The sequence below is a fragment of the Euleptes europaea genome, chromosome 15 (assembly GCF_029931775.1).
Source record: "Euleptes europaea isolate rEulEur1 chromosome 15, rEulEur1.hap1, whole genome shotgun sequence".
Lineage (NCBI taxonomy): Eukaryota > Metazoa > Chordata > Lepidosauria > Squamata > Sphaerodactylidae > Euleptes > Euleptes europaea.
Window position 1 is genome coordinate 32,704,388 of NC_079326.1, and position 18,649 is coordinate 32,723,036.

General features: G+C 48.3%; 1 protein-coding gene across 3 annotated transcripts in view; it reads right to left on the reverse strand.

The window, feature by feature from the left end:
- RBMS1 (RNA binding motif single stranded interacting protein 1) overlaps positions 1–18,649 on the reverse strand; it is a 183,707-nt gene that overhangs the window by 101,344 nt on the left and 63,714 nt on the right. The window contains exon 1 of one of the 3 annotated variants that reach the window (XM_056861058.1): positions 7,746–8,033. The exons of the other annotated variants lie outside the window; for them this stretch is intronic. Coding sequence (XP_056717036.1) covers positions 7,746–8,033 — 288 coding nt within the window. Of the gene's footprint in view, positions 1–7,745; positions 8,034–18,649 lie in introns of those variants that run through there. 3 annotated transcript variants of the gene reach the window in all.

Consider the following 18,649-nt stretch of genomic DNA (forward strand, 5'->3'; position numbering starts at 1 on the left):
TCACCACAATTGGTCTATCCATGCTACTGCCAGATGTTGTCAGTAATATCTAATCACAGGCATGAAGGTTCAAAATGAAGATTGTGACCCACACAAAAAGCACTTTTAAAGTTTTATAGCTGAAGTGAGAGCACTTCTATATGTGTGCCAGCTCGGAAGGGGTCTCTGTGATGTGACATACCAGATTTATAAGTCAACTCAGTGATGCAGAGAATTCCTCCATGATTCTGACACTGGGCTTGTAAATTTACTAAAGGTACACTTCCTGATGACATGCTTGCATTTCTCATTTCCAAGACCACTGAAGTCAATGGACTTAGGGCTCAGGATTGCACGGTCAATCTGCCTACAGTCAAGGCCATGATAATTATGACATCATAACTCCGGCTCCCCTTCTGGTCACATGACTTCCTATCATACGAATGCAGAGATCCACAGTGTTGAAATAGTGAAGACCATTGCATTAGAGGCTCTCAAGGTGCAGTACTGCTAATGGAGACCTTGGACTGTCAGTATCAGTCAGAGAAGACAATTCTATACTACATGATCAAAGAGGCTACCGCAGTAAAAGACAATTTCACATGTCCAATTCACAGAGTTGTGAAACAATAGTTTAGTTCTGGTCTTCAGAATGGAAAATAAAAACCAAGAACTTATGAGAACACAGCTACTCCAAAAATTGCAAAATTAACTAAACAGCAAGCACCTCATACTTGAAGGAGCACCTTTCCATACAAGCCACTTGCCTAGATTGCCTTTTGCCATCAAGTTAAATTTATGATGGCAAGAAATGAAGCATTTTTTGTGGGCTGGGCTGGACTTACCTTGCTGAACCACCTCCCTGTAGAGGTAAGGAAGTCAGTTTCACTGTCTTTGGGGTGAAGTATCTGACAGTACATACTTTTAAGCTGAACTGTTGCATTTTCTTGGTAAAATGTGTTATGTTTTATTTCCAAATATGGAGAGTGGTGGTCCTCTAGGTGTGAAGTGTTTCCTGAGTTGGCCATTCATGCGGTTTTAGCTGCTGGAATTGCTTTAATGGATGACGTACATTTCGCACAAGGCCTTTATGAAAGAAAAGCAGGGTACAAATCCATTAATAAAAAAATGTAGCAAAGTAAGTGCAGCTGCAACTGGAATGTACTTAATTATGTTATGCAACAAATGCACGGATGGTTGCCACATACAATTCCTAATGTAGCTTTTTCCCCTGGAGTTACCTTCACTGGAGGAAACTGATGACATCTGAAAAAACCCTTGCTCCTGAGCAGTCCCATTTTTAATGGAAATATTCCTAAACAAATAAGTTGTGGACTCGAAACTAAGAAGCTAATCCAGAGAACTTTTGTTTAGCATGATTCTACAGTTCCAGTGGGATTTCCCCCCATGATTCACTGGAACATGGGAGCCATTTTCCCCCACAAGTTATCAAGCCAAAATGCACCACAATGTGGTTCGTTCTGCCTCGTCTAATAGAGATTTCTGTTTCAAAATTCTACCACCCTCGAGCTAAACGTGGTTCATAAAAGAATCCAAGAACAAATCTGCACTCTTTAGAGAAATATCTGGGCCAGGGTGTGTGTGTGTGCTACAAGGGTAAGAACAGATGTGATGTTTTGATGTGAACTCAAAAGTCTGAGAATCACACGTATGTAAATGTCTCCCAAAATAGGTTCTCTTCTATATGTCAATGTATGGGAACTTTTGGATTTTTTTTTTTTTAGCGAAATCCAAAGTGTATGGCACAGGCCCTGCTGTGAACAGACCTGCATGCAAAGATTAATCAACAGCTTTGTATGTCAGCCTCTAAACAAGGCCAAGCACTGAATCAGTGTTAAATTCCTCACAAGCAGCTACGCCCAGTTAATCTGCTTGAAAGCAACGAACTATGTAAATCTACTTACACTGGTGAGATGAACATTACACTCATCAAAATGAAACAATATGCAGTAAGAATTACTCTTAGTTGGCAAAAGATGCCACTGGGGAGGGAGAATATGCAATGCCTCCCACTGTCTTCTAACAACTCAGATTCTTAAGCAGTACGGGACAGGGAATCCATTCGTTGGCCAACTACCGTACATGGTACTCACAGGGCTTCTTGTTAAAGAGAAATCAGAATAATGAAACCTCAGCAACTTTTAAGTGTGTAATAAAACTTCTCCAACAGCTCTATGGAGGAAAAACTGCATCTAAAATGAACAGGAAAAACCTTCAGCTGTTTTCAAGGTAGTACTTAAAGCCAGGCTTTTACATTTTCGGAATCTGCAATTCTGGTTCGCAACTCAGGATTGCTACTTGACACGTGGTCACCTTAGAAAACCAGGCGGCTGTGGTGGTTCAGAGTACTTTTGCTCAGCTTTGGCTGGTGCGTAAACTGCATCCATTACTGGGTCAGTCAGATCTAGCCACAGTGACCCATGTCTTAACTACATCTAGATGGGACTATTGCAATGCATTCTACGTGGGCTACCCTTGAAGAGTGTTTGGAGACTGCAGACAGTGCAGAATGCTGCAGACAGACTGCTGGTCAGCACCAGCTATCAGGAGTGTGTGTGACCCCCAATCTTACAGCAATTGCACCAGCTACTGATCCATGCCTGAGAGCCAGCATGGTGCAGTGGTTAAGAGTGGTGGTTTGGAGCGGTGGACTCTAATCTGGAGAACCAATTTCCTGCATTGTGCAGAGGGTTAGACTAGATGACCTGGGGGTCCCTTCCAACTCTATGATTCTAACCAGGTTTGATTCCCCACTCCTCCACATGAGCGGTGGAGGCTCATCTGGTGAACAGGATTGGTTTCTCCACTCCTACACATGAAGCCAGCTGGGTTGACCTTGGGCAAGTTACAGTTCTATTAAGAGCTCTCTCAGCCCTACCTACCTCACAGGGTGTCTGTTGTGGGAAGGGAAGGTGATTGTAAGTCGGTTTGAGTCTTCCTTAAGTGGTAAAGAAAGCCGGCATATAAAAAACAACTCTTCTTCAATTCGAGATGTTGGTTTTGACCTTTACATGGCTTGGGACCAGGGTATCTGAAGGACCATCTTCTCCCATATGTTCCTGCCCAATAATTAAGATCACAGAGGCTCTTCTGACTGTCCCATCAATCAAATAAGCTAATTTGGTTGGGACATAAGAGAGGGCCTTTTCAGTGGAGCCCCCACAATTATGGAAAAACCTCCCCAGGGAGGTGTGTCTGGCCTCCTCATTTTTGATCTTTAGGAGGCAGTTGAAGAAGGTTTTATTTAGGGGCACATTTGGTTAAGTTTATTAGCAGTCCTGAATTATGATTTTAAAGTTTGGTTTTTAGCATATTTTATTGCAGATGTTTTAACTATGTTGTAAGCTGCCTTGATCCCCGTTAGGAAGAACGGTGGCTAACAAATGTTTTAAATAAAATAAATAAATTCAGATACAAAACCTGTACTTGGACCAGTTGAGAAACCACTTTCCAACATTCACATGAAAGGATTCCACATGGAACACAGCATTTGCATTGCTTGTGAGAACATTCCTAATACTTGATTCACACTAGCATTATCCAAGGGTTGTAACTAAACAGCTTTTACACTGGCGGAAAAAGGAGAAAGAAGGATGGTCCCCCCAACAAAGTTATGCTGGGGATCAGAAGACCTGCACATGCAAAAGCCATGTGGAATGCCTTATACAACAAGAGAAACTGATCGAACAACAACAAACATTCAACCCACGGAGTCTAACTCACAGAAACAGCTGTAATTTATACACAAAACGAGCAGCAAAGCAACAGTATCAACAGATCCTAGAACTGTCTAATAAAAGGCATCCTTGATGGAAGTAAACTATAATGAGGATCCAATGCAGCCTTTATTACTGGTAAAATGCCCATTTTATTTAAAATACCTCTTGGAATGAACAGAAGAACTTTCAGAGATACATTGCCAATGCTGTTTGGAAAATTACTACATAAGCATAAAAGCAAACTAAAAAAAAGGGCAAAAGATCCAGACATCACAAAGGTATTTGAACCTGCAGAAACCCCCCTATCTTCAACAATGTCTATGACCCAAGAGAAGTACTTCGGCATTCTGCTTTCTGCCCTTAATGCAGGAAAATCCTGTTTAACAGATGACTTCTGAGATCACCGTTCACCACAGCACTCTAAGAGTATAAGAAAAGATTAGGGAACGCCTACTTCTTTCTGGGAGGGGGGTGGTGGTAGCTGATTGGCAGAGAAATAGAAAAGCAGCATAGCCACTCTTTATTCAGAGCACTGTAAAAACACATTCCTTAGTAACATGAAGAGGTTATTTAAGTAGCAATATGTGCTTGCACATATGGAAAGCACATGGGTATATTTGCAAACATAGAATTACAGAGGAATCCCTTTCCACTAAAACAGATAGAATGTGTCTTTCCTTTGGCTTCCGCGCTGCACCCAAATTGTCAGCCATTATAATCTATAACATCTTCACCACCATCTTCAATTTGAGAACACTAAAAATGCAGCTGAAAACACTGTTTCAAACTGTACAAAACCGGTCATTGGCTGTTACCGCACTTGTATTCCCAGCGATGTATTAAGAGTTTGAAAACGTTATAAAAAATACTGTTCGCACTTTGTTTGGCCCCTTTAGCTGTGAAGATGTCTTCCAACAATTTATAAGCCGTGGTATCCAAAAACCCTTTTAAAGCGATGTTTTTTACAACATTTTTAAACTCTTAATACATCGCTGGGAATACAAAGTGCGGTAACCCCCATAGTTTACTGTGTTTTAGAACAATACACGCACTTTCTTTATAGTGTTGGCTTCACATTTATTTTACATCGTTAAAAGGTTTCCTGCAACACCCCCCCCCCACACACACTTAAAAAAAATAAACCTGCAAATGGGCAAAATCAACAACTGCCCGTACATGCGCCTTCTTTGTTGTGGCCCCCATGTTGTGGAATGGACTGCCTGAGGAGGTCAGGAAGGCTCCCACTCTCCTGGGTCTCCAAAACTGAATCATTCAAGATGATTTTACACAGGCAACAGGGTAGCGCTATACAAAAGGCGTCACAAAGTTACTTGTATAAATTATTGGGGACTGTGGTCTGTACTACTGTGCATAGGTTGCTGCGGGAAGGATCCCACTGTGCGATTTTGCGTCATTTAATGTGTCATGTTAACACTCATGCTTCGCTTCAGTTCTATTTTTTTAGACTTCTGGTTGGTTCGGCAACCTGAATTCTATGTCATTGTTTATTGAATGTCCCATCTGGTTGACTATATTGACTCACTCTGTGTAATCTGCCTGGAGTCCCAGTGAAAGGCGGACTATAAATATCATAAATAAAACACCAAACAGAGGGGTGTTTTTTTTTTTTTAATGTACATTTCAACTCTTTAAAACTCACAATGATGGCAAGGGACAAAACCCAAAAACCCACACAAAGGTTGAAAAAACAAGATTGTGGGTATAAAACTAGTTTTTGTTGTATTAGCCAAGGTAACTTTCATGCAAAAGTTTACTGTGCAGGTCAATGGAGACTTTTGTCAAAAATAAGATCGTAAGAAGCACTTTGAGGGAGAAACAACCTTCGTTTGCCCCAATTAAAGTCAACAGGAGCTTTACACAGACTAGAATGCAGGCACACTCAGCCGCCCCCCTTGTGGGAAGTGTTTCACCAAAGAATGGCTTGACGCCAATAAAAGGAACCTTTGGTATCGAGGCTCTTAGGACCACATAATGACCACACATTCATTTCCCCCCCTCTTCCCCATTGAAAGAGAAGTCTGTTTGTTTTTCTGATTCAGTCAGCCTTTTTAGCTCTTTGAATTCAAGGAGCGCCCTGTGAAAAGGAGAGCATCTTATCGGTATGTTCCAGGCCAGCAGGCCGACTGGCATCCGCATGCAAAACACACAGCCCTTCCAGTAAAAGGCTCGCCCTCCGTGCTTCGTCCCCTTTTCATCACTGGCACCCCACGGTGCCCCTGACAAAAATCAATGAAGGCACAGGACTCTAAAAAGGTGCCTGGCTTAATTAACTACCTTTTCAGGCTCCCGTATGTTTACATACTATTCCTAGAACAGTGCTGAAACAATGCTATCCTTACTCATGCTATCCTTACTCTATCAGCAACTGAGGCCGTTTTTCCCCAGGAGAGAGGGGGAGGAGAAAGCAGGGAGTACATTAATTCAAAATCCTGAAACTTTGTAAAAAAATAATAATGGGGGAAATGGTCATTTTAGCAGAAGTATTCCCTAGTCTGTAACAAATCAGGAGGAAACCTTGTGTGCTTGTGATGTTATTTGAACTGCTATTTTGACAGTGTCGATGAGATCACATTCCTGTCAATGGTTAATCACAATCACAGATTCCCTTATGCACAATAAAGAAAATTTCTAACTCCTCCCTCTAAGATGACAACTGATTCTTCTTGGCAGCCAACTCCTTTTTTTGTCTGCAGAGAAGGGCGTGCTTAAAAAAAAATTTTTTAATGAAAAAAATAAATCTCGAAACAAAATAATTTTGCGGGACAGGCAAAAAGTCTAAAATCGAAAAACAAGTTACTTCTTTTGTCAATATGTCGTTCTGAAGTCACAAGCAATCGTTTCTACAACCAAACAGTAAAAGAATACGAAGTAAAACCACTCCAGGAGAACGGCCTACTATGTCCCTGTTCTCAGTATAATTAAATCAGGCTGAGACAACAGAATCATCAGATTTATTAGAATCCGACTTTCTTTGCACCCTCTTGGAGAGGAGAAGGCAACAGAGAGAAGAAATAAAATTAGATACAAAAGCATTGCACGCAGATTGTTCTTTTATACATGTAAGCCTCTATTTAGTACAGACAAGGGTGAGATGAGCGCGCTGTAAAGGGATACTTTCAACGGCACTCTCCTAAACCAGGGGGGTAATTCATCCAAAACAAATTTCAAAGTAAGATTTTTTTTTTAAAAAAAAAAAATCCCCTCCCGGTGCACAGACCAAGGCCCAGAGCGTACCATTTCTGTGGGTTTTTTTTTTTTTTAACCCTGTTAAATTTTGTTTTGGAGGTGCCCCCTTCCTCCTGGCTGTTTCGATGGGAGCGGAAACAGTCGGCCTAAAGTTTCGATTTCTAATGCACGCCGTCGCAAACTCTCGTAAGCTTAAAAAAAAAAAAAAAAAAGCCCAAACCAAAACTTGTTGCACAGCCCTGTGGAGCCCGATCCGGGGCTCTCCGCAGACAGCCAAACCACGCCGCTGCAGGAGGTCTGATCCTGGCAAAGTGACCCAAAGGCGCAAACCTCCCGCCTGACCAACTGCAGACTTGCGCCAGGCGTATTTTCCTCTTAATCTGTATTAGAGAGCGAGAGCGAGAAGAGGCCGCTTATGCCTGGAAGATTTTGCCTTGGATCTGCTTTCTATGTCCATTTCCCCCGCATCTGAATTCTCCAAACTCTGCCTGGGGGCTTCTTGTTGAGTTCTGAGAATCCGGAGGGGGGGGGAAATGTGCATCTGGAGAGGGGCAAAGCCGAGGCGAAACCTCCCCGGCATAACTGGCCTCCGAGAGGGACCGCACCACCCGAAAGGAAAGAAGAGACGTTTTGCTGTCGGCGACAAGCCCCCGAAAGAAAGAAAAAGTTTGCGCAATTCTCCAGAGCCAGCCTCGACGAAGGCCAAAGTCCCCACCCCTCTCCTCGTCCCGAGACCTCCCTCCTGGCTCCCCCCTCCCAGATCCAACGCACGTCGCGGCGCCTTCTTCTTCTTTTGGGGGGGGGGGTTGTTTTCCGTACCTGCTTCCGATAAGGAGCCCTGCTGCCGCCCGCGGAGTTGCCGCCGCCGCTGCTGTTGGGGAAAATCATCGCCCAGCCGACGCCTCCCCTGCGGACGGGCAGCAACTTCGGAGGCAACTTGGCCGGCGCGCGGTTCAGGGAGGCGGCGACGGCTGGGAAGAGCCGCTCCCTCCCGGGCTGCCGAGGCTGGGCTCCTCTCCCGCCGCTGGCGGCGGCTGCTGCTGCTGGCTGGGCGCTTCCTCCTCCTCCTCCTCCTCCCCGCCCTTGTCCCTTGGCTGAGTCTCGCATGCAACGCGCCTTGGCCGCCCCCCGTCCAACTCCTGCCCTCGCCCGGGATCGCCCGAGCCAGGCTGAGCCCAGGCAGCAGCAGCCCACCCCGCCGTCAGGAATAGGAGTCGCTTCGTGGATCGCGCCCCGTCCTGCTCAAGCCACTCCCCCCACCCTCCCGCAGCAGCAGCAGCAGCAGCAGAGGCGACCCCACCTCCTCGCGGCCTCAACCACCGCCCAGAGCGAGAGCGAGAGAGAGGGGGGGGGCGGGAGGGGGGACAGCCCCGCGCCGGCCCCGCACCGCCCACGCGCCTCCCGGCTGCGCGGGAGGCCGTCGGGTCCCAGGCCCTCGGCGCCTCTCGTGCGGGCTCCCCCCGGGCGCGGGGGTCTGGGGCTGCGGCGGGCCCGGGCCGCTCCTTTCCCCCCCTGCCCGCCCCGGCGAATGGTTGCTTCTGGCTCCTGCATACCGCGCATTCCTCGGGGCAGCCAGTCGCCCGGTCGGCGGGCGCTCCGGGTTGCGCCGGCGGCGGCAGCAGTGAGCTCTCTGGGCCGGGGGGGGGGGAGGACGGGCGTCCGTCCATTGGGGAGAGGCCCCGCGAGGCTTTGCCCACTCCCTTGCCTCTCGGCTTTGCTTTTTAACCCGAAGGCGTTTGGGAAAGAACACTCCTGATGCTCAGGCTGCAGTGCAACAGGGCTGTCGGAAGAGGGGTGGAGAAGGCGACGGCTGCAGTCACCTCCCTTGCTAAGCTCACCGCATTGCCATCAATGGCGAAGGACGTGGAGGGCAGAAGGAGAGTTGTTTTTTTTATATATATATGCCAACTTTCTCTAGCACTTAAAGGAGACTCAAACCGGCTTACAGCCACCTTCCCTTCCCCACAACAGCCACCCTGAGAGGTGGGTGAGGCTGAGAGAGCGGTGACTAGCCCAAAGTCGCCCAGCGGGCTTCGTGTGTAGGAGAGGGGAAACAAATCCAGTTCACCAGATTAGCCTCCGCCGCTCATGTGGAGGAGTGGGGGATCAAACGCGGTTCTCCAGATCAGACCCCACCGCTCCAAACCACCGCTCTTCACCACAGCCAGCGCAACCCTCGGGGGGGGGGGCACCTTTCTGCACAGCGCAATTGTGCACACCTGAGCCAGCTCCTCTAGCGTAACAGGGGTTGGAGTTACACGGGAAGGGAGTGGGGGGAGAGACAGCAACCCCGTGCGTACGCCGCTGGCGCAAGGCCGCCTCGGGACACGTTCGATCACGCAGCGCTCCGAGTTTGCGAAACGGACGCCTTGCGACCCCCCGGGCGCATTTCGCGTTAGAGGGCAAACGGGAACCCTGCGCTTTCCCCGCCCGAGGGAGAGCGGGGTGGGGAGGGGGGCGCTGGAAGCCTCCCTGGCGGCGGTAGGGGGAATCTGCGTGCGTAGAAACTTTTGGCAGGACCTTGTGCCAAAAGTCTTGTGATCGCCGGTAACACGATCCCTACACACAGGCTTTGCGAAAGTGCCACTGAAGCGCCAAACCCCGCTCTCCGTCGAGTCAATAGGTTCTTACTAAACTAGATGCTCGCGCGCGCACACAAAGTTGACCCACTTTAGATTTATTAGTCGCCGGCCTCCTGCGAGGCGCAAGATGACCAATTGCAATCAAAACATTCCAGAAAAACAAGTCAGACGACAGCAATTAAAATAAAATTGCCAATACGCTTTTTGTTGCTGCTATTGTGGACAGTTTCCTTTTGTTGTGTATATATGGCAGATGGAACCCAGTCTGAAACTGGACGCAATCCTGCAAACCCTTACTAGGGAGTAAGCCCAATATGCACAAGACAGCCGATAGCAATTAAAAATAAAATGCTAATAACTTTTTTTGTTGTTGACCGTTTGCTTTTGTTGTATACACAACAAATGAAGCCTAGTCTGGAATAAAGTTTGGAAAGGGTCAGGGAAATTGGACGCAATCCTGCAAACAGGGAGTATGCCCAGTTATGTTAAATGGGACTTATTTATTTACATCAGTCCTGGTTAGTATTTGGATGGGAGACTGTGAGCTCTTGACCCATTGAACCAGAAATCACCACAGAGACAATCAGATTCCAAGCAGATGGCTTTACTGGTCAAATAGGCAATACAGTGCATGGAAGGCAAGTTGACAGCTATGGCTTGTCTTGCCCGTTATTTGGAAATATAAGGCAGAGAAACGGTGGGAGATTACAAAGCATAAACAGCATTATTTCCCAGGAGTGGCGTTCCCAGGCTTTGGTATGTGTAGCCGTCCTTGAGTCTGGACGGTTCAGCAGAGAAACGAAAGGAAACATTTAAACCGAGATAACAGCCTGACATCCTGCTCCCCTTAAGTCCCCCTCCCATCCGGCAAGGGGGCTGGTCTGTCCGGGTAGGCATTGTGAAAGGCGTTGACGAGTTTGGGGGCGGAGACATTCCGCGCGCGAACCCACTCGTCATAGGCAGGGGGGAAGTGTTTCCAGCGGATCAGGTATTGCAAGGCCCCATGGTGTATGCGGGAATCCAGGATTTTGGAGACTTTGAAATGTTCCTCCCCCCCCCCACCATTATGGGTTGTTCAGGAGGCGGCTCCGGGTGCCATTGTGGGGAAGCAACATGGGGCTTTAGAAGGCTGACATGGAAAACGGGGTGCACACGCCTCAGAGTTTTGGGGAGAGACAGTTCCACCGTGACAGGATTTATGAGGCGGGTGATGGGAAATGGGCCAATGTATCTAGCACTGAGCTTATGGCAAGGACGGGTGGAGCGCAGGTTCTTGGTGGAAAGGTATACCAGGTCACCCACTTGCAGGTCCATACTTGGGGAACGATGCCTGTCAGCCTGCGCCTTGTATTTGCGCTTGGCTCGGTCTAGGTTGCTAATCAGCCAGGGCCATGTTGTACGGAGGGTGTGAGCCCATGAGGCAATGTCGGCATCCCCCTCCCCCTCTGATCCTTCTACAGGGGTGATAGGACCGAAGTCCTGTCCATATACCGCGTAAAACGGGCTGAAACCTGTGGATTGATGTACAGCATTATTGTAGGCATATTCTGCAAAAGGCAACAGTTCTACCCAGTCATCTTGGTGGTAATTGACATAACAGCGCAAATAACATTCGAGTACAGCATTGACACGTTCAGTTTGACCATCCATTTGGGAATGGTATGCACTAGACAACCCTTGTTCCACCCCCACCAATTTGAGAAAAGCTTTCCAAAACTTAGCAACGAAACTACTTCCACGGTCGCAGATTATCTTGCGCGGAAACGAATGTAGTCTAAAGACATGTGACACGAAGAGGCGGGCCAACTTCTGAGCAGAGGGGATCCCCGCACATGGAACCAAATGTATTTGCTTAGAAAATAAGTCAGTGATAACCCATAATACAGTTTTTCCCCCGCTGAGAGGGAGATCCGTCATAAAATCCATAGCAATCACTTCCCAGGGTTTGCTGGGTATTTCAAGTGGTTGCAGTAGTCCTGGGGGTGTGCCTTGAGATCGTTTGACCGTGGCGCAAACAGGACAGCTGCGAATGAAAGAGTCAATGTCAGAACGCATTCCCCCCCACCAGAACTGTCTGCGCAACAGGTGAAGGGTCTTTAGGAACCCAAAGTGTCCAGCTGTTTTTACTCCATGAGCCAAATGTAAGACTTCTTTTCGGAGCGTTTTGGGCACGTATAATTTCGAGTCTTTGTACCAACAACCTCCTCGTTCGATTACATCGGGAGGCAGGGTTTGAGCGGAGCGTTCCATAAGGCATTGTGCCCGAAGGGAATTTAAGAAAGACTCGGAGACGGGAACCCCCCCTTTTTTACGGTGGAAGCAGGAGCAGATATGGGGGTCGACGAGGGGGAAGCGCTTACGTGCGGTGGTGCGCTGACTGCAGGCGGCTTGGCGGCCGGTTGGGTTGGAGGAGTTGATGCGTCGGCCACTGCGTGCTTCCGTTGTGGGGGCAGTGTTTGGGATCGGGTTTGTACAGCCAGCACGGGTAGGGCTTCTCTTTGCGCGGGCGTAAATAAAGAGTCTGTTGGCCGATCGAGTTTCACCGGGTACTGAGGCAGTCGGGAGAGAGCATCTGCGAGAACGTTTTGTTTCCCAGGGACATGCTTCAGGACGAAACGAAACTGAGCAAAGAAATCCACCCAACGCTGTTGTTTCGCGGACAATTTATGGGTCCCTGTGAGGGCAGCTAGATTTTTGTGATCGGTCCAGACTTCAAAGGGTACTTTAGACCCCTCCAGGAATTGTCGCCACAGAGTAAGTGCATGGTGAACGGCCGATGCTTCTTTCTCCCAAATGGGCCAGTTCAATTGGGAGTGCGCAAACTTCTTTGAGAAGTAAGCGCAGGGGTGAAGGAGACCATCTGGTCCTCTTTGGAGAAGGGCCCCTCCCATAGCCACGTCGGAGGCATCGACTTGCACAATGAACATTTGATTCGGGTCTGGGTGCCGTAGCACGGGCTCCGAAGTGAAAAGGCGTTTGAGGGCTACAAAAGCGGCCTGGCATTGATCAGTCCACAGTATCTTAGCGGAGGGTAACGTAGCAGAGCTTCCCTTACCCTTTGTTTTCAGAAGGTCGGTGATGGGCAGCGCCACTTGGGCGAAGTTAGGGATGAACCCGCGATAGAAATTAGCAAAACCTAGAAACTGTTGTACTTGCTTGCGGTTGGAGGGAGGGGTCCAATCGAGGACGGATTGGACCTTGGCCGGGTCCATGCTAAGGCCATGGTGGGAGATTATATATCCCAAGAAAGTTATTTTGCTCTGATGAAATTCGCATTTAGCCAACTTTGCAAAGAGTTGGTGACTGCGCAGGCGCTGCAGAACTTCTCGGACCAGAGCGACATGCTCATCCATGGTTTTTGAATAAATAAGAATGTCATCTAAATAAACCACCACCCCGCGGTACAGTAAATCGTGGAGGATTTCGTTGATGAGTTGCATGAAGACCCCCGGGGCCCCTTTTAACCCGAAAGGCATCACAAGGAATTCAAACATTCCAAAACAGCTAGAGAAGGCAGTGAGGGGTTCGTCTCCCTCGCGGATACGGACGCGGTAGTAGGCTTCTACTAAGTCCAACTTGGAGAATATACGTCCCTCCTGCAACTGTCCCAAAATATCTGAAATCAGCGGTATAGGGTAGGCGTTGGCTTGGGTAACTGCACTGAGCTTTCGGAAGTCGATGCATAGGCGCAGTTCGCCCTCTTTTTTTCAGACGAAAAATGCGGGGGCTGAGTTGGGAGCATTCGATGGGCGAATGAACCCTCGGGCAAGGTTTTTGTCCAAAAAGTCCCATAGTACAGTGCGCTCGGAAGCGCTCATAGGGTAAATCTTACTCTTGGTTAATGTGCAGTCCTTCACCACCTCAATTGCACAGTCAGTGGCACGGTGGGGGGGGGGTAAGGCATCACATTCTTTAATGTTAAAGACATCCGCAAAGTCCTGGTATACGTCAGGTAGGGACGGCGGTGATGGGACATCGGAGGTTAATGCTGGAGCGGGTGGAGACAGCACCACAACGCTGTCAGTGCTGATCGCATTTGGGGTTGGCAAAGGAGATAGTGTTCGTCTCCCAGTCTATACTGGGACTATGACCTTTAATCCAGTTAATTCCCAGGACCACTTCAAATCGGATAGGGGCTATGGTAAAGTCTATTTGCTCCCAGTGGGAGCCAATACCCATCGCCACCCCTGTAGTGCGATGATCAACTGGGCCCCCCTTGAAATTGCTTCCGTCCATTTGGGAAAATTGGACGGGGGCTGGTAAAGCCTCAGATTTGACTTTGAGTGCTGCAAAAGTGGCCTCACTGATTAGAGTGCGACCGCAACCGGAGTCAATGAGTGCCTTAACGGGTAGTTGGGGACCACCTTTATAGTGTTGTAAAACTGCGTCCACATAAACGGTGGTTTCCACTTCCTTCACCTTGGTGGGAGCTTTCGGTTTAGCAGGAGATACTGCAGGGGTCTGTGGAGACGCTCCACTCACCACAGACCGGAGCCGTTTTTTGACAAATCAAGGGGGGTTTCCAGGTTCAAAGCTGGAGGATCCCATGGGTTCTCTTCATCAGAAGAAGGAGAGTTGTCCCCCAATGGGGCATTTGTAATCCGGGACCCGGCGGGGTCACTCGATGTAGGAAGGTTAGATGAGTCCTCAACGTGAAGTACAGAGGGTGTGGGTCTTCCCGGCGCTGGGCTGCGGGTGGCCGCGGTGCCTCTGCATTGAGGTCGTCCTCGAGCTCGGGTTGCCATGCTGGGGCGAAAGGGTTCAGGGCGATGTGGGCAGACTGCCGCAAAGTGGCCCAGTTCCCCACAAGTGAGGCAAGCTCCTCTTTGAAACCGTGTTTCGCGATCCTGGGGTGGACGCGCGGGCTTCCGTGGATTGGGGAGCGGTGCCTTGGGCTGGGGTTTTTGGACGCTTTTCTCCTTGTTTCTTTGGCGGACGAGAGAAATAAAGCGCCGGTGGCTTTCCACCTCCTCGGCTAATAGAATCCAATCCTCGAGGGTGTCGGGATCACCCCGCATATACGACCAGTTCAGAATATCAGGGTGTAAGGTTTCCCTGAAATGGTGAATTAGGGTGGCTTCGGGCCAGACCACAATTCTGTTTGCTAGTCTTTGGAATTCATCGGCAAACTCTCGAACTGGAGTAGAGCCTTGTCTCAATTGTAGAAGCTCCGCTTTGGCTCGTTCCCCCATAAAGGGATCCTCAAACCTCCTCCGTAAGGCAGTCATGAAGTTGTTGAGGGAACGGATAGAGCGGGACCGGGTGTCGAACTGGAGGACCATCCAGTCGGCTGCTTTACCTGTCAAAAGGGAAGCTACATAGCGAACCCGGCTGTCTTCTGTAGGGAAGAATTGTCCTTGTTCCCGCATATAGCTGTCTACCTGATGCAAGAAACAGGGCAGGGTTTCAAGAGATCCATCGTAGGTAGTTTTCAATTTGAGTTGTTTCCAAGGACCGGGCATGGGTTGGCCCGGCTGCACGGGTGCCCCGGGTGCAGGTAAAACGGGACCTCCGGGGACCAGGGGTTGAACAGGTACATTGGCGGGTGGCTGGGCTGGCACTCCCTGCTGAACCGGTACTGCGGCCCCCTGTGGAATGGGTTGTGCCGGGGTTGTCAGGGCCCGCTGTAACTGCCTGTTGTCCTGAAGCAAGCGTTCCATTAGCTCCTGGAGTTGATCTACACGGCCAGATAGCTCTCGATTCTGAGCTCGTAACAGGTGAACGTCCTCTCCCGGGCCACCTGTACGGTGAGGTTTGCTTGTTTGAAAACTTGTGGCCCATTGAGAACTGTCCCCATACAAGTCCTCTTCCTCAGACTCCCCGGAGTCTTGGCGTCGTTCTGCGAGGCGGCGTGCGCGTTGAGACATGCACGACAGGGCAAATACCGGGGAAAACGCCAGACCCAACGGAGGACCGCTTCGTCCGGAGTCTTTGGGGCGGCCGCCTGTCCGCGCCCGATCTGCAGCCAACTGCTGCTCCTTGTCCCTTGCGGCTTGAGCTTTGGCCTCCGCCTTAGCCGCATCAGCAGCTTCCCTATCCGCGAGAGCCTGTGTGCTTTCAAGCCTCAGAGTGGTAGCTGCGGTAACGTGTGGTAAGAGTTCTGTCTCCAGGAGCGTGAGGAGGGGGTCAGGCTCCCCACCTAACAATGGTTGCACTCGGACCGCGACCGCGGGTGCATCGGCCCCGAACGTCGGGGTCAAACATTGAGCCAAGGTGGCTACCGTGGTATCCTTTGTACAATCCGCAAGGAGGAGGGCTGCCTGGATAGCGATCCTCTTGGCTTCAGCTTGACAGTCAGCTGCATTGGGTACCAAAGAAAAACTTGCTGGTGCGGCTCCCGCCATGGCACCTTCCCCCGAGGTGACGGGACGCCTTAGAGCCGTGGATGAGAGAGTCTCACGGGCAATAAGCTTATCCAACAAACCGGTTAGTATTTGCAAGTCCTCAGTTGCCAGCCGGGCATCATCCAGCAACTGATCAAAATCCTGGAGGTCTAAACAAGCATTAGTATCCTCCGACGTTAACATCCAGAGAACCCTCACTAGAGATCGCCACTGCGTCTGGACCAGTCCACTCAAGCGGCAAACCTCTGAATTAGTCCTAAAGAGTTCAGCTACTATGTCCCGTAGGAGGGTAGGATCCTCTGAGGAGGACTCCAGGGTTCCAAGAAGCAGTAGTCACGGTTTACTCGGAGAGCGCCCTCCTAGATCCCATCCGAGTGGCAGGCGAACCCTCCAGGGCTCCAGCCTGACTAAAGAATCGATGAAGAAGAGAGATAGCTGTCATAATGTGAGCTCTTGACCCATCGAACCAGAAATCACCACAGAGACAATCAGATTCCAAGCAGATGGCTTTACTGGTCAAATAGGCAATACAGTGCATGGAAGGCAAGATGACAGCTATGGCTTGTCTTGCCCGTTATTTGGAAATATAAGGCAGAGAAACGGCGGGAGATTACAAAGCATAAACAGAGCATTATTTCCCAGGAGTGGCGTTCCCAGGCTTTGGTATGTGTAGCCATCCTTGAGTCTGGACGGTTTAGCAGAGAAACGAAAGGAAACATCTAAACCGAGATAACAGCCTGATAGAGACCACCAAGGAAACCAGGGCTGCTGTGCAGAGGAAGGCACTGGCAAACCACCTCTGTTAGTCTCTTGCCGTGAAAACCCCAAAAGGGGGTCGCCATAAGTCAGCTGCGACTTGAAGGCACTTTACACACACACATTTTACATGATTTATACATTTCCTTTCTCTCGAATGGTGACCCAAAGTGACTTGTATTGTTCTCCTCTCTTCCATTTTATCCAGGCAACAAACACCGGGAGGAAGGTTAAGCTGAAAACGTGTGACTAGCCCAAAGTCACCCAGCAAGCTTCCATGACGGAGGGGGATTTGAACCTGTCTCCAAGATCCCAACCCAACAACCTGACCACTACACTGCTGACTTACGTACCAGTTTTCTAGTTTTACAGACGTTTATACAGTCACTAATCTTGGCACTAAGATGTTTTCGCCATTAACAACTGTTTTACCTGCCCAGGATAGAGTTCGAAGTACAGGATTTCATGAACCTTGGGTACTCTGGGGTGCACAGGGTTACTTGGGTTGGATATAGGTAGCATGGAGGAGAGGGAGCAGATGAAATCTTTGTGCAGGAACCCCATTTGGTTCTTAGCAGCCCTAGAGCTGCTATCTATATAACTGAACCATGACAACTAGCAGTAAATAAATAAAAGAACAGTGCCTAAAAATGGACTGACAGTTATTTGCTGTTAAACATGACCTTTGAATGATGGTGTTACACAAACACACACACCAGAAAAATCAAATTTTACTATAGCCTTGCACATGATGGCCTGATTCAGTATAAAGCATTTTCATTAAGAACACAAGAAGAGCCCTGCTGGATCAGACCAGTGGTCTATCTAGTCCGGCATTCTGTTCTACACAGGGGCCAACCAGTTGCCCTGGAGGGCCAATGAACGGGGCACAAAGGCTGAGGCATTTCCCTGAGGTAGTCTCCTAGCACTGGATTTCAGAGGTTCACTGTCTCTCTATATGGAGGTTCTTTTTAGGCACAACAGGTAATAGCCATTGATGGACCTCTCCTCTATGAATCTATCTAGCCTGTGACCATGAGCAGTGAGCTGCAAAGTTTAATCACCTGTTAGGTAACATATTTCCTTTTTTTCTGTCCTGGTCCTATTTCCTGAAAGCACAGAAAAAAAGGAGGAGAAACCTCTGATAGAAAACAGGAAAAAAAATGTGCACAGCAACAGAGGTTGTAAGGCATATATCTTAACAACTTGTAGCTACTACAAATTTATACAAAATAGCAGTAACAAAGGTTCAAAGACATGTATTGCAGTATTCATATAAACAGCAAAAACAAAAGTGTTAATAATATAACACAAAACAGCAACAGGTCTGCTGGCTGGTATCCTGTTTTGATATCTCTTCTTCAGACGGTAACCTTGGAATTCAACAACAAACTGAAGTATAACTAATACAGACATCACAAAATAATTGTATTTAACTTGTTTACAACAAGGTACAACATGGGACTTACTGTCGTTATCATTGGAAATGAAGCAATTATCATTTATGAAATATAGGTCTGTAATGAGCGAAATAAAGTACATAACGATTAGTAAAGAAAGACACATGGAAATAAAATGGGAAATCTCTCAAACCCAATTAAAAAACTTACAGTATAAGTCAACGAAGCTGTAAATTTAATAAACAGCTGCAGTGTAGAAGGCTATGGGCTGAAGTGGAGCATACTGCATCAACCAAGCCTATGTGCATGTAGGGAAATACATCCTTAAAGGGACCTAGAGCAAACTGAGAGATTCCATGTATATAAATAATTGTAAGATAAAACTCAAACATGAGCCAAGTTTAGAAGAAAGGAGATAGGTCCAAGCAATCATTAAGACCATATGGAGACAATGAATTTAATGTGAATATCCATTGGGCCTCCCTTTGTAACAGTAATTTTTCCATGCTGTAAGACTGATAGGGGCTGGGTGATATCCTGTCAGTAACTAAAAACTTGAAATCAGATGGTAAATGGTATTTTTCCATGAAATGAGCTACCAAAGGAGATTGTAGATTACAATTTCTGATTTTGCTGCAATG